The 15,665-nt window shown below is 28.9% G+C and overlaps 1 protein-coding gene across 8 annotated transcripts; it reads right to left on the reverse strand.

Moving 5' to 3' along the window:
* Positions 1–2,085: 2,085 nt before the first annotated feature.
* LOC114187603 (MADS-box protein JOINTLESS-like) lies at positions 2,086–14,477 on the reverse strand. 8 transcript variants are annotated; one of them, XR_003605292.1, is made up of 9 exons: positions 14,288–14,477; positions 13,906–14,090; positions 5,345–5,423; positions 4,310–4,371; positions 4,113–4,212; positions 3,899–3,956; positions 2,705–2,743; positions 2,480–2,577; positions 2,086–2,331 (listed from the first exon to the last, which is right to left on the reverse strand). XR_003605292.1 is itself a non-coding variant. In XM_028075889.1 (9 exons), the coding sequence occupies exons 2-9, from the start codon at positions 14,085–14,087 to the stop codon at positions 2,313–2,315; spliced, it is 639 nt and encodes a 212-aa protein (XP_027931690.1). In that variant the 5' UTR covers positions 14,088–14,090; positions 14,293–14,477; the 3' UTR covers positions 2,086–2,312. The 8 variants fall into 8 exon arrangements, 6 of the variants coding, with proteins under 6 accessions (XP_027931690.1, XP_027931692.1, XP_027931691.1 ...); XR_003605291.1 differs by having other exon boundaries at positions 2,480–2,580; XM_028075889.1 differs by having other exon boundaries at positions 2,480–2,595; positions 3,915–3,956; positions 14,293–14,477.
* Between the last annotated feature and the right edge of the window lie 1,188 nt (positions 14,478–15,665).

A 15,665-nucleotide genomic window follows, 5' to 3' on the forward strand; every position in this document is an offset into this window, starting at 1 on the left:
TACCAATTCATAAAGCCTAATTCGTGTAATTTGATTGTGTATCATATGTGTGTATTATGATTAAACTATCTCTCTCTAAAATTGTATTAAAGTTGTTTATGTTGGCTTTGATTAAAAATAAAATAAAATCCAATTTAATAGTTAGTTATCTGTGGTCTGTATTTTGAAAACTTTTCTTAGAATCTAAATAAGAAAGAACGGTGATTTCGATTCAAATTTAGTTAATGGGAATTAAAAATGATGGTTGTTTTCACTTTTATTAATCACTAATAATGTTTGTTCCAACAAAAATAGAATTCTGATCAAGAATATCTTGATGTTAGCTAAAGTTAGATTCCCACAAAACGTTAGACAAAATTTGATCAATTAAATAATTATTTTTTCATTAAATGTTTGCATCACATCAAATCCAACATGGAGATCAATAGAGTTATCATAAGAAGTGTTTAAGGTCGTTTTATAGGGTGAGAATTATTTCACTTATATAATTAAAATTAATTTTATTTTTAATTGATAATTACAAGATCTCAAATATACGTTTTACAAAATTCTATCCTTAAAGATAAGGTCTCCTATTCTGAATGGTAGATAAATTTTTATCCTAAAAGATATGGTCCTGTGCTGAATGCTAACATTAATGCCATGGACTCTTTTTCCATAATCTGAATAATCTGAATGCTAACATTCTGAATGGTAGATAAATTATTTTATTTTTATATTTCAAATTTAATTTTAATTTATATTAAACTTAAAATTTTGATGTAATGGGTTTAGGGATCTTAGAAATTACAAGAGGAGCTAGACCACATAAGAAATGATATATTTTTAATTCAAAATCTATAAAATAATGGATTTCTGAATTTTCTAGCCTGATACCACTTATAAGTCTGTAAAAAGATTTACCGAGAAACACAAACACGGATAATATTTTAGTTAAATCACATTTAACCTAAAATTTTAAAACAATAAATTTATTGTATATTACTTATCTTTTTTATTTTTATCTAATATAAAATTTAAATTCAGATTCTCAACAAAATTATTAACAAAATGCGCAAGAAATCGGGCAAGATACTGATTGAAGTGCGAACCATGATTCGCATGAAGCAAGACACTGACCAAGTGTTACTAAGAGACAAAGTTAAAAGGCTGAGTCTACTACAGTGGGGAGCCACCATAATGGTCGGTTGAATTATCGACATGCATGTTTAGAAAAAACGATTCATTATTTTTATTATTTTCTTTACATGAACTTCAAGATGACATACATCATAGATCCTAATATAGAAACAAACATAAAAATTAATAAACAAAAAATTAAGCTAAAGTATGAAATTGGCTTTCATCATGCTTTTGTTCAATACACAAGACTATGATATAACAATTAAATCTAAATACGTGAGTACCTTTTGAATTTACCTAAAGTTTTACTTGTCTCAATTGATTGGAGGAATCGGAAATATATACTAAAAAAATAACTATTTTCAAATAATATAATTTAAATAATAATAATAATAGCTGAATAATAAAAATTGAATTGTATATTCAACCTAAATATGATTTAATTAATTTTACTTTTATTTTTTTATTTATTAATTAAGGAATATACTCTGAAAAAAGTAAGTAGAGCACGTGTCTTAGAATTTAATATTTGACATGTGCATTGAGGTTTGCGTTTCTGTATACATTTATGTCAGACAGATGGTCATTAATGGAAACTCAGACACGTAGTTTCACTGGTTATTAATATTTTTTACCGGAACAAATATTATTATCATAACCAATTACTAATCAATTTGTATATATATAACAGTTATGTTGTAGGCAGGGCTAGTTTAGCAGATAAAAAGCAACTTGTTTACACACACTGTATACGATGTGCCTATATAACTGTTTAATGGTTTATAGAAATTGTTCAAAATGAATATGTTTCCACTTGTACTAATTTTTATATCATTTATATTTTTAAGAATTACGAACGAAACAAAATACTATATATTTATCTTAAATTTATTGAAAATTGAAAATACAAACAAACCAAAACTAAGTCGGAAGATTTCTTTTTCTCTGTCCTAAATTTTTAGATTTATAAAATAACCATTCCTGTCTATTTAACCAGCCACGTATGGCATAATAACAATTACAATGTTCTGTTTAGGTTACAAAATAAGTTACCCAGCTGTGAATTTTTTCCAGCTGCTACTCATCAAAAGCAAATTGTTTGTCAAATTCCAAAACAACATTGATCTTGTCTTTCATACAGAAAACGAAGCTAATCCAGTTAACTTCTCACTATGGTTCTCTGAACCATTTCATTCAAATAAACGCAGCCTGCATAACCATAGAGATTATAGATAAACACAAATGAGAAGGAGCTTCTGAAGTAACATTAAACATGTTGAGATGTTAATTACAATAAAAGACTAAAACATGTTGTAATACAATAATGTTCGAAGGATGAAATGAAGTATAAACTAACCCCAACTTGAGAGATGTATCAGAACTACCATTGTCTGCAGGAAAATCAGATGAACTGCTAGTAATTGACTCATAACACTGCCTTTGTTCTCGAACCAACTTCTGTTCATAAAAATTCTATTAAAAACAGTAATATTGATTATTGCTAAGTTCGTTTTAAAGTAGATATATCTCAGAAACTCATGGACCACAAATAAATGAGCTAGGTTTTGAAAAAGCCTATCACCTGCTTCAGTTTCTGGTTCTCTTCTGTAAGTTCGGCCTCCTTCACCAGCAACGTTAATTGCCAAATATCATTGCAGAAAAAGGTTGAGTGAATAAAGATTCATGAAAAAATCGCCAACAGGCTGCATTATTATAAACAAAAAAAAAAAAATTCGTTTTTACTATCAGGGTGTCTGAAAATTATTCAAGAACATAGTTTTCCACATCCAAGCAACGATTACCAGCTTCAACCAAGACATTTTAAACTTAAATGCACTTTTGATATTATTTTTCTAACGAACATTATGACGACTAAATAATATACCTTTAGCATATTTTCTATCACATCTGTCTCTCCCTGTTTATGAATCACATAAATGGCTTCATCAAATTACACTACAATAAAAATCATTTTAGAGAACACCAAACGTGACCACGAATATAAAAATATGGTCTAAATATAGTAAAGACAACAGTTTTTTAGACGTGACTTAAAAACTATCTTAAACAACATTTAAATATTGCTCGTAAGAAGTGTGGGCTAATGTGTGTTCTAAAATACACTCAAAATTAAAGCTTTTAGATTAGAAAAATTCTCTCCCTCCTTTTTTGACTGAAAATGCAAAACTTAGTTTCAAAAACACAAAAATTTGAATCTCTTCCCTACCTTTAATTTTAAAGTGAAAACTCCAAGAACTCACGGTGTTGAAAATGTGAAGTTTTGAAAAATATGTACATCAAAATCCTTGCCTTTTATGAGGATTTTAAGCAGCAGTTTTAAAATTGTTGCCGTAATGAAAATAGTGGCCTATTATTTATAGTTACGTTCACCTAGACTATATCTAAAAAATTGTTGTCTAAACTTTAGTTCACGGTTTTGTATTGTTGTCTAAAGCGATTTTTGTTGTAGTGTTATTTTAACTAGACGAGTTGAACTTATACATCTTCTAGGTTTCACGTCAGAAATTCAAGTATGAGTTATTAACATGCACTGAGAAAAAAACATAAGGAAGTGTGACCTATATATTCAAGGTTGTGGAGTTTTGGATGAATAACTGAATATGAAGTGTCCAGTTTTTTAGGTTTGTCATTGGCATACTAGCCCTATTGATAGAAAATTTTGTCGTTGGTTTAGAATGTTTAATAATATTTAAGATACAAATTGATTTGACCAGAAAATACGAATAATATCTCAAAGACATATAGGATTTGGAACCTGTGTGAGCATTTACCTTTGTTTTAAGGCTGTTGATCTCTTGTGTCATTTTTTCTTCCTGGAATCAACACGTTAATTGATTAGTATTGTACGTCAAAAGCATGCACAATTTACGTGTACAACGTTGACTTCCCAGGTACAATTAAGTTCTAGATTTCATCTCGTAAGGGGAAACAGCTATAACGAAGTTAGAGTACAAAAGTTTGGGAGAAACCTTAATTTTTGAAATAGTGGTCCAACGTCTTTGGAGAAGTTCCTCCAGTTTCTGCAATTCTTGTATTGTCAATCCTTGCAAGTCTTGTCCATTCAACTGACTGCATTAAACATGTGCATTCATGGAAACCATATCTGTCTTTCGTGCATGGATATTTTATCTAAGTCTAAATTAAAGAAGTTGCAGTGAGTTCATACCTCAGTTCATGAGTCTTATCTTCTACAACCTTGCGCAGCATGTCAAAAGACTCACTTCCAAGCTATATATACATAGATTGTATTAGATTTTTCATCATTTTTTAATTGTTCATAAGCAAGCTATCAAAGACAACTATGTCCAAATCATTTTTTTTTCGTTGTTCCTATGTTCCTCCCAAGTTAAGGATGTAGAATGGTGCAGAAATATTATGTCATGAGAATCATAATCTACCATATGAAAATACATGGAATCATGAGACACTTTTTCAAATGACGATGAGAATTGCATAGCTCCAAACAACAATACTTGTTCCACTAGATAGAGTTATTATTAGACAAATCAAATCAACAACATTAGACTCTTTAAAACAAAAATTTGTGTAAAATCATCAGACAAACCAAGACACCAGTATTAGGTTTACAAAGGAAGTTTCATTGGAGAGATATAACACTAATAAGACCTAAGCCCAATCACATAAGACATTAATACTACTCTCAACTCAAAATCTTAAGAGAATAGATTTATGGGTCTTTATCCTTATATAGTGCTCTACTTTCTCATTTCTAGCCCATGTGGGACTTAGACTAACACTTGGATTCCTAACAATCTCTCCTTCAATGATGAGTCCCTTAATCACATTGGTACACTCCCACTCCAACAAATGACTCACACTTAGGATTGTGAGATGTGATTCTCTATTTTTACTATATAAGAGACCCTATGTAAAACTTAAGATACACCAAAAATAAAAATACTTCCTAGTTGTGTAGTCGTGGACGTAGGCATACACATTGTACGTCGAATCACATTAAATTCTTCTGTCGTTTATTTTATTCTTTTTATTCTTTCATTTATTAACTTGTTCCTAAAAATCACAGATAGAAAAATAAAAGAGAGGCAAAACAGCGGGACTACTCTACTGAACTAACATTTTTCATTGCAGTAAAATATTCAATTATCTCTGAGAAACAGAGCTCTTTTGGTTTTGATTGATTAATGATTAAAGGAATATTAGAAAGTAAACGTAGTTATACCTGTTGTTGTCCAGTAGATGAAATGTCTGATCCTTGAACACCTGAATGCCGATTACGCCTTTCAAGTATTTGTTGCATGCTGAAACAGACAAGGGCGTTGAAATTAAATTCAAAACTTTCCCTTCCTTTTCCTTTGTGAAGACGCAAGAGGCTCATAAAATCAAGAACTTTATATCATCATTTTATAATTATTTTTTATTTAATTGCTATATATCAATTAGTTAAATTCATATTAATAGGTTTGCATTGAGCTCATATGACCTAGTCCAAGTGGGCGTATCTAGAAGCTAGTGACTAAATCCTGAAATAACATGTTAGTTTTACTATAAATGATTGGATAGAGTTAAAAAATGTTAAGCTAACTTAATCTTATAAAACCAATTTATAAGACAAAATTTATTTCCACTTACATATTGTCAAGTAACTTCATTTCTAATTTATGTGAGATCCCTACCATAAATAGTGGAAAAATATGGTTTTGAAGTAGGTATTAACCAAAGTTTCATATTAAATAATATGAAGAATAGAAAAAGTATGAAGTAATTACAAAATTAGAGAGTTAATTTGAGACTTGTCAGCACAACTTAAAAAGCCTGGGGTTTGGATAATTGTGTGTCACAAAAAATTGTATTTTTTTCAGAGAAATTGTACTAGAAGATTTGGAGTAAACATTATTTATTACATGGTTCTAGTGGTATCAGTAACCAAGGGAGGAAGAAGAGCAATTTGACATGTGTGTTATGTGTTTGGAGATAGTTTAGTGTTAATGACTTTGATGATGTATTTGTGGTAGGATATTGGCCGGTACAACAATGGATTTCGACTTGAGTATATGTTGGCAGGTAAGATTTTATTCCAGAGCACGAAGAAGATTGGATGATGTTGAAGTTTCGTTGGAAAATTACTCTCCGGTTCTTCATGAATAGGAATGTTAAAGTGAGTCAATTTGACTCACACGGGTTGACTTACCATAGGTTAAGCTAAAATAGGATATGTTTAACCCAACTCACCTTTTTGATGAGTTAGAAATTTTGTAACTGATAAGTGTCTAAAAAATGTTAATTTAGACATAAATGTGACACTTATCACACTTTAATTAATTATATTTTGTAAGCAAGCAATCCTTCTTATCTTATAATTACATAATGAGGTATGGAGAATTATAATTTCTTGAATTTAATGATATTTCAATGAATTTCAGTGATTTTTTAAAGAATTAAGGAATGATGCAGCTGAGCCTTAAAATGTGTTGTTGAGTGCTAAGAAAGGCAGTTTGGAAATATCTGGAATGTAGCTTTTGCAGCTGAGCCATTAGATAGTAGTTGAAAATTAAAATATTAACATATTGACAAACACATAAATTAAACATCTGAACTATTCAAACATTATTAAACAACATTAATATTTAAAAATATCAAATTGTGAACTTATATATTTAGAAACACTAAATAATTACAATACAAAATTTATAAGAAAAATGGTAAAAATATTAACAAAACGTTATTGGTAGGCTAGAGATCAATCCACTCTCCACTCTAACATAACTAACTCGTGGGTTAAGTGAGTCAAATTCAATTTGTAAGACTTATCTTGATATGTATTCATGAGTTATTATCCCAGCTTGATTTTATTATATTTGTTGTTTTTGCACGAGGCTGAGATTTTTGTATAGACATCTTCACATGTTCATTAGAGCTTTAATGCGCTTAATTTGATGATTCAATTTTCTTTTAGATAGACATATGTTTCAGACCTTTTCATGTTTTTTCATAAAGTCAACAACTTTTAGAATTTTGAATGTTCTTTTGTGTAGAAAGTTGTTCAAAATATGTTGACAAGAAAAGTGTTGCTTCTTTTCTAATCAATCTGGAAATTAAGCTTATCAACTATTACATCCTCTTCAAATGGTTTCTTTTTCTTATTGACAACAGAATATTCATATAGAGAGAGTACTAAAAGTACTCCAACCAATATATAATTTGGGTGTGTATCTTGATTCTTTATTATTTTAATATCTGATAATTTCTTATTCGAAGCATTATCAAATTTCAACAATGTTGATGTTAAATTAATTGTAAGAACTGTTTATCAATAGACTGTATATGCTAGACCATTCAGGTGTAAATGAACTCTACTGTTATGTTGAGAAAACTGAATAAATTCTGAAACCGAATTATAGCTTTTGAATCAAATGCAAGGAGAACACCAATAAATGCTTAAGAAAATGGAATCAATAAAATGGGAAATCTTTCGATTTAAAAGACCAGAAAACTAAATATAACTTCAAGTGAAACCACTTAAACATTCTCAGGAAAAACTGCGAGATTAATTCTTAAGTAAAAAAAATTATGATTAAGTAAGTCTTATTAGAATATATAATTCCAAAGTTTAAACCTTTTACAATATTGCTAGGAAAATTCTTCGTAGAATATAGGGATATTCATTTTTTACTTTGAATATTTTTTGATTAAAAAGTCACCCGAACTAAACATAAAAAATCAAATGTTATTTAATTTAGATTGATTTTCATTTGATATTCCAACTTAATTAAATCAATTGTTTGTATTTAAATGACTTTTGCAGATTTTGTTACTACGAAATTATTGAACATTTTATTATTAAAAATTATCAATTAAAAAAAAACATGTTTTGAATTTTTTATAATTTTTATATTTATAGTTTCATCTTTCTTACCAATAAAAAAATAAATCATATAATCTCATAATCAAGAACTGTAACACAAATTTGTTATCATGTCCATGAATGTAATATAACTACAGAATGATCAAACAGAAAAACAGTCTTAAGAGACATATCCACCTATTGCTGTTAGTTTCTAATTAACTTTAAATACATAACATTATATTTAAATATAATGGATAGAAAATAAAATACAATATATTTAGCTAAAAATTCAACATTTCATTTTAAAAAATCACATTAATCTTCTCTATCACTTCACCATTACCATATATTTTCTTAAAGATGGGGTGTTAAAATTGAAAAAAATAAAATAAAAAAACTAAGAATCCGATAAACTTGTTTTTACAAAGACAATAATCATTAAGAGAATGAATTGCGAAAAACAAAAATAACAGTTAACAGTTAACTGTTAACAGAATGATAAGGACAGAAATATTTAACCGTTAACAATTGGATATAGACAATTCCAACAAGAGAAAAAGAAAGAATTAGTAGAAAAGAAATACTTATTTTATAATTTTCTCTTTATCAATATGAACACATACATAATTGACTTAACCTTATTATCAATTATATGTATAATTAAACGACATTTACTTTCTTTCTCATAAATCGTATTATAAAATAAAAGTAATTTTTCAACGCATTCCCTATATTTCTCTTCTTTTTACCAAAGCACTAGCAAGTTCAAATCATTTCCTTCAAAAATTCTTAAGAAGTGTATATGAGATTCTGGGTTTCTTTCGTCTTGAGAACATAGCTTATTTTTTAGTTTTGTTGTGCCATGTTTTAAGAGACTGAGAAATCGAGGGAGTGATCCAAAATTGTCAATGTTCCGATGGTGGAACCATTGCCAAAAACCTATTTTCGACATCGCAATTAAAAACTATGAGAGTTGGGAGAAGAGCCATGAAGATGGGTTAGAAAAACAAGTTCTGGTTTCTTGATGGAGTTTTCCCACACCTAATACTTTTGATCCAAGCTTCAACGACACTTAAGAATATTGAGTTACATCAAGAACTTTTGGCTTTCAAACAACAACTGCATTCTGTAATATATTTCTCCAGTGTACATGCAGATTCAAACGTTCGTGAGAAGATGAAGAAAGTATGAAGCCTAAGACAAAATTCAGAAGTTCGTTCTTGTTATTTAGAACAAATTTCATTCTTCCGTCAAGAACTTACAATGGCCCAGAATTTAACACGCCTTCCTTCTATGGTTCTAAACATATTCTCCATTCTCCATCAAACTAGCTTTGCAGAAACCCCGACAAAGCAACAAAATATACATTGTAGATAGAGGATTTTCTGTTTCAATCTAAGTTGTCTGCACAATTTTGAGGTGTTATTTTACTCGTATATTTAATGCATTTTTCTTAGATTTAGACATAAACTTTCTCTTAATTCTTTAATTTCTATGTGTAGGATAGGTTGGGGAATAACATTGCTTGTGATATTAAAAATGAAGATACGGAGACATGAGAACCAAGGAAGATAAGTGGTGAAAATATGTTAACAAACTTGTTGATTTAAGGTTTTTCGTTAAAGATGTCAAATCTTTTATATATACTCATAAAATCCACATCTCTCACATTAGATATCAACTCTTCCAGTATGTGCCCTTGAGGAACCAAACTATTAGAGTCGTATGTGGAAAATGTTATACAAATAGATGATTCGTGTTTTTTTAAAATCATATATACATATATTTCTACTAGAGACGCTCTAAACCTTTTATACTTTATATACATTCATTATTTCCCTTTATAATGGATTTACATTCTAAAATCATCTTTACTATCTTCTGAAACATCGACTCATGAGTAAAACACTTTTGAGGTGAAGCAAAAGTTTGCAATGTGCAAAGATTCAAGTTTATGACTACTGCTTTAGTCCCATGTTCATCTTTTTTAGGGTCTTTTTAATTTTTGTTGGATCTCTATGATAGGTTATATATTTTTTCATATATGGGTTAGGTTATCGTTATTGAAAGATTGTGGTTCTATATAGTTATATGACTCACACTTGGACTATTCCCAACATCTCCCCTCAAGGGTGAGTCCCTTGTTTTTTTCTTTTTCATATGGTATATTTTCCTTCAGGTGTATGAGTGACCCCTTTGGTTGTGGTTATGCGGTCAGTCACATCGGTGACCCCTTTTTGTTTATGGTGGTGGTTATGCGGTCAGTCACTCCGAATCTGATACCACTGATAGGTTATATATATATATATATATATATATATATATATATATATATATATATATATATATATATATTTTCACATATATGGGTTATATTCATCATAGGCATGGTTATGGATATTGAGAGATTGTGGTTCTATATGGTTATATGACATTAATCTTACACATATAAGACCTTAGACACCACTTTTACACCAAAACCTTAAGGCAATGTTGTTATGGATCTTTATTCTTATATAGTGTTTAACTTTGTCTTTTCTATCCAATGTGGGACTTTTTGACTCACACTTGGACTATTCCCAACACTCTAGTTATTGGTTGTCATGTTTTGAAAGGTTTCAAAAACAAACTTTTGCATCCTTTTGTACAGGTTATTGATCCTTTTGTAAAAGAGTTAGAGCACCCCATAAGTGCTCTTCTTTAATTTATTCATTCTTTGATGAAAAAAAAAGGTTTAATTATGCCTTTGATCCCCATTTTGGAGTCAAAATCTCAAAATGGTACCCAAATTTTTAAAAGTCTCAAAATGGTCCCCTTTTTTGTTGAAACGTCTCACGTTTGCCCTTCCCGTTAAGTCAAGGTTGACGCCGTTAGAGGGAGTGCCATGTGTCAGTTCCTCGATTTTTTGAAATTTTTTATTAATTTTTTATTAATTTTTAATTTTTTTTTGAATTTTTTTAAAAAAATCAAATAAATTGCCACGTGTCAAGCTGTCATTGTGCCACGTGGCAATGACAATGACACATGTCAGTATTACGCCACGTGTCATTTTGTTAGTCTCAATTTGGTCCCTTTATTTGAATTTGTCTCAATTTAGTCTCAATTTTTGTAAAAATTAGCAATTTTGTCCCCCTTCAAATTGAAACAAAATTTAATTTTATATAAATGTTATACAAATATTTTTATTAAATTTGATATTTGTATTCAAATTGATATTTTTATTATATATTTTTAACATAGCTAAGTTTAGTTAAAATTATGTTTCACATTCAACTTTACTTAAAATTGTTTTAAAATTTTAAATTTATGTGTTTTATTGTAACATGAACTAGGTAATTTATGAATTTTTTTCTATTAACATTATTTTCTATTAACAACTTTTAAACCATTTTAAATAAAGTTCAATGTAAAATATTAATTAAATGAACTTAATTTGGTTAAAAATATTTACTTGAAATATCAATTTTGATGGAAATATTTGTGTACATTTATACAGAAATTAAATTTGATTTCAATTTGGAGAGGGACAAAATTGCTAATTTTTACAAAAATTGGGACTAAATTAAGACAAATTAAAATAAAGGGACCAAATTGAGACTAAGAAAATAATACTGACACGTGTCACTGTCACTGCCACGTGGTACGATGACAGCTTGACACGTGGCAATTTTTTTAATTTTTTCACAAAAATTCAAAAAAAAATTCAAAATAAAAAAAATTCAAAAAAAAATTAATAAAAAATTCAAAAAATCGAGGAACTGACACATGGTACTCCCTCTAACGGCGTCAACGTTGACTTAACGGCAAGGGCAAACGTGAGACGTTTCAACAAAAAAGGGGACCATTTTGAGACTTTTAAAAATTTGGGTACCATTTTGAGATTTTGACTCCAAAATGGGGACCAAAGGCATAATTAAACCAAAAAAAAATGTGCAAAGATTCACACTAGAGGTAAAGATGATAAGAAACTTAAGTGTGAAGCCAAAAGTCCTACATTGAGTGAAAAATAAGTGAATGAATATTATACAAGGAGAAAGATTCATAGATATTACCTTAATATTTTGAATTTTAGATAAATGTCAAGTCTCTTATAAACATTTTTAAGTGAACCAGGAGTTTGCAATGAGCATGCATGATCTTCCTTTTTATTTTCAAGATTTATTTTTAAGGTTGAATATATTTTTGTCCCTTAATTTTTAGTGAAAATTGAAATTAATTTATTTTCAAAACTTTAGCTAATTTAATTCATCAACTATAGAAATGTATGGATCTAATTTTTTTAACCCAATTTTGTTAAGTTTGTTTTATGTTTTAAACGAATTTCATGATAGTATTTGAGTTATTTACCCCGTTTGACATATTTTTGATTCAATGTTAACTGATAATTGTGTTTGAAACGTCAAATAAACTTAACAAATAAGTTTTTATTAAAATGACTAAATCTACTCATTTCTGAAGATAGGAAACTAAATTGATCAAAAATTTCAAAGAAAAATTCATTTCAATTTTCACTAAAAGTTAAAGGACAAAAAATATATTTAACTTTTATTTCTACTATAACTTAACAAAACCCCTTTTCACAAGGGTTGACGAATCTAAACTGTATTCAAATGTAATATGTATTCTTTCTATCCAATTCGAATTTAGAATTCATAGTCTTTGTGGTTTTACTATGTTCTAAGAAGTACTTTTCGATTAATTGTAAAAAAATATTCATAGTTTGTTTTACAATTGAAAAACGCAGACTATAACCATGATTAGCATAAGTTTAGGTGTTTACAGGAATAGAACAGTGTAATTATGAGTTCTTAATAATCTCTATTCTCCTTGCTTAATCGAAATGTGTATATCACTATACAAATGATTATAAATACTATTTTAATTAAAAAGGTTTTAAATCTAGAATTTCTTAATCTATGTTAATATATATAATTTGAACTATAATTTCATGGTTTGACTTCTGTCATATACTTAGATACAGGGAGACAAAGAAGGAAATACTTATCCTAGTCACGTTTTAAGACTCCAATTTCTGTGAAATTTACTAAACTTCTTGCTATTTTTCTTCATACCAATTTTAGTTTCTTTTTTTACTTCAATCACGTTTGCATTGCCGAAACAGTTTTAATGTATAATTATGTACCAGTCCTTGTAAAAACTATAACCCATAAATTTGATGTATTTTTCAAATTTTCATCTGCGGCCATTGCAGCCACTAGGTGGTTTTATTATATAAAACGTGAGTCTGTCTATATATCATGAATTGTGTTGTTGATCATACTTCTAATTGGAGTGGATCAATTTTATGAAAGAAATTCATATATTTTTATACTGTCTGTGATAAAGTATCAGCATTTACATTTTTTTGGTCATTGTTATGCAGAAAGAATGTTATCTTATACACAGTAACTTTGGGAGAGTGTTTTCGTTTTTCTATTTGTTTCACTCCCACTGCTAAATTTTAATCAAGCATTGCAAATAATATTCCAAATCAAGTTGAATATGTAATTATTAAGAGCATAAGTTGCATACAGCCTGAAAAAACAAATAATTTATGGAAAAACAAAGTTGCAGGAGTTGAGAAAAAATGAAAGTTGTAAGGAATATAGAGAACTGTTTGTATAGTGAATTGCAAAACCAGACAACATCATACAGTGTTGTCTATCATTAACACTATAGTAAAATGAAATTTAATGTTTATTTTCATGCTGTTAAAATATACAGTGAGTTGTGCAAAGAAAGTTTGGTATTCTGTAGTGACGAAAGATATATATGAATGAGTGTGTGTGTGTGTGTGTAAAAAGAAAAGGTAAAAGGGTTGCACATGCACATGGATATATATATATATATAAAAGAAAAAAGAAAATGATAAAAGAAAAAAGAAAGAAAAAAGAAAAAAGGAAAGAAGATAATGGTACGGAAAGAAAGACATATACCTTGAAGTGGCGTACTCGAAGAGCTTGCTGGTTGCGGAAAAGACTATGAGAGCAATCTGAGCATCACAAAGAGTTGACAGTTCCTGAGCCTTCTTGAAAAGACCTTTTCTCCTCTTTGAGAATGTTACTTGCCTCGCGTTTATGTTGTCGATCTTCTTGATCGGTATCTTCTTTCTCGCCATTTTCTACACTCAATCGATTTCATATTCATCCAAATTCAACCCCAATTCAGGCTCATAAAATCAAATATACAGGTGCATGTATACTGTCACAGATCTTCCACAAACAAACCAGCAATTTAACAGATATTGCAAAAGGAAAGGGAAAACAAACACAAACAGAAAGAAAATTAAGGTGTGTTTGAGTTTGAGTTTGAGTTTACCTTACCTAGCTTGGTTGTTGTTATATTACCAGAAATGGGTGATTAAGATGTTTGGTGAATGAGAAGATGATGGGGGTTATACCCTCACTCACTCACTCACTCACTCACAAACTCTGACAATGATTCCAACAAATATCTCTGAGTAGCGTGTGTGTCTTTGTTTTCCAATTTCTGGCTGCTATTCCTCACTTTCGAATGTAGATAGGAGAAATAAATACCCTTTTATAATGTTTACCAAAATAAGTATTTTCTATATTTTATTGCTTTTTCTATTTAGAACCTTTTTTTCTTTTTTCATTTTCTTAGATTCTTTTTCCGTACAGATTTATACTGTGTGAATCGCCAACTGATGTGATCTCATGTCTACCCATTTGTAGTAATCCCTTTGCAAACTTCTTTCTTATCTTTTTTAAGCGTCAACCTCTAAAGTAAACTCTATTAAATTAATTGAAATTAACAAAATTTATTATTCCAACTTAGTGTGTGAATTAATCAATTTATAATGTGCGGAATATGACAATATTTTATAATCATTGTTTAATTACTTGAATCAAACCTTTAAGAAGCGGAGGTTGGTGTAATTATTTATAATGTCAAAAGAAAGTCTTTATGGGTGGTTTTCTTTCACTTCATGACTTATCTAACTCCATTTTCATCATACTTTTGTCGATTTTGAAAGTTGTCTAACTAGATCTTCATCAAACTTTTGTCCCATTTTGGGAACATTATGTACAAAATACATATTAAGTATATTTGTACTTTTAATTTGAGTTTTAAAAGTTTCCTCTTTTTATCACATGTTTCTACTGAGAATTTAAGCGTGATTTTAAGTCTTATATTATTAGAACTAAAAGGATAGAGTGTTGTATAATGATAAAGATCCATGAACCCATATAAGATTTTGAGTTGAGAATAACATCAATGTTTTATATGGTTGGACTCGGGTCTTGTTGGTGTTGTATCTTCTCAGTAAAGCCCCTTTTGTAAACCTAACATGTTTTAAAAGTTTTCTCTTTTTATCACATGTTTTATATTGATTAAAAATAAAAAAGTAGAGCATTATAAGGATTGAGACCTATAAATCCATGATTTTGAGTCGAGAGTAATGTCAATATCTTATATGGTTGGACTCAGATTTTATTGGTGTTATATCTCCCTAGTGAAATCTCTTATGTAAACCTAACATGTTTTCTGTCTCCCCAAAATAAAAAGTTAATTAAGCTTTTAAATTTGATTAATATATGATAAAAAAATTAAATGCTTTTTACATAAATGTTTGATAAAAAAATATTGGAAAATGTTAACTAGTGTCCTTAAGGTACTGGTTAAGGATAATTAATATGTCTTTAATTTTACAAGAATGCATAGTTAATTGTAA

Source organism: Vigna unguiculata, chromosome 6 (genome assembly GCF_004118075.2).
Source record: "Vigna unguiculata cultivar IT97K-499-35 chromosome 6, ASM411807v1, whole genome shotgun sequence".
In the NCBI taxonomy this organism is placed as follows: domain Eukaryota; kingdom Viridiplantae; phylum Streptophyta; class Magnoliopsida; order Fabales; family Fabaceae; genus Vigna; species Vigna unguiculata.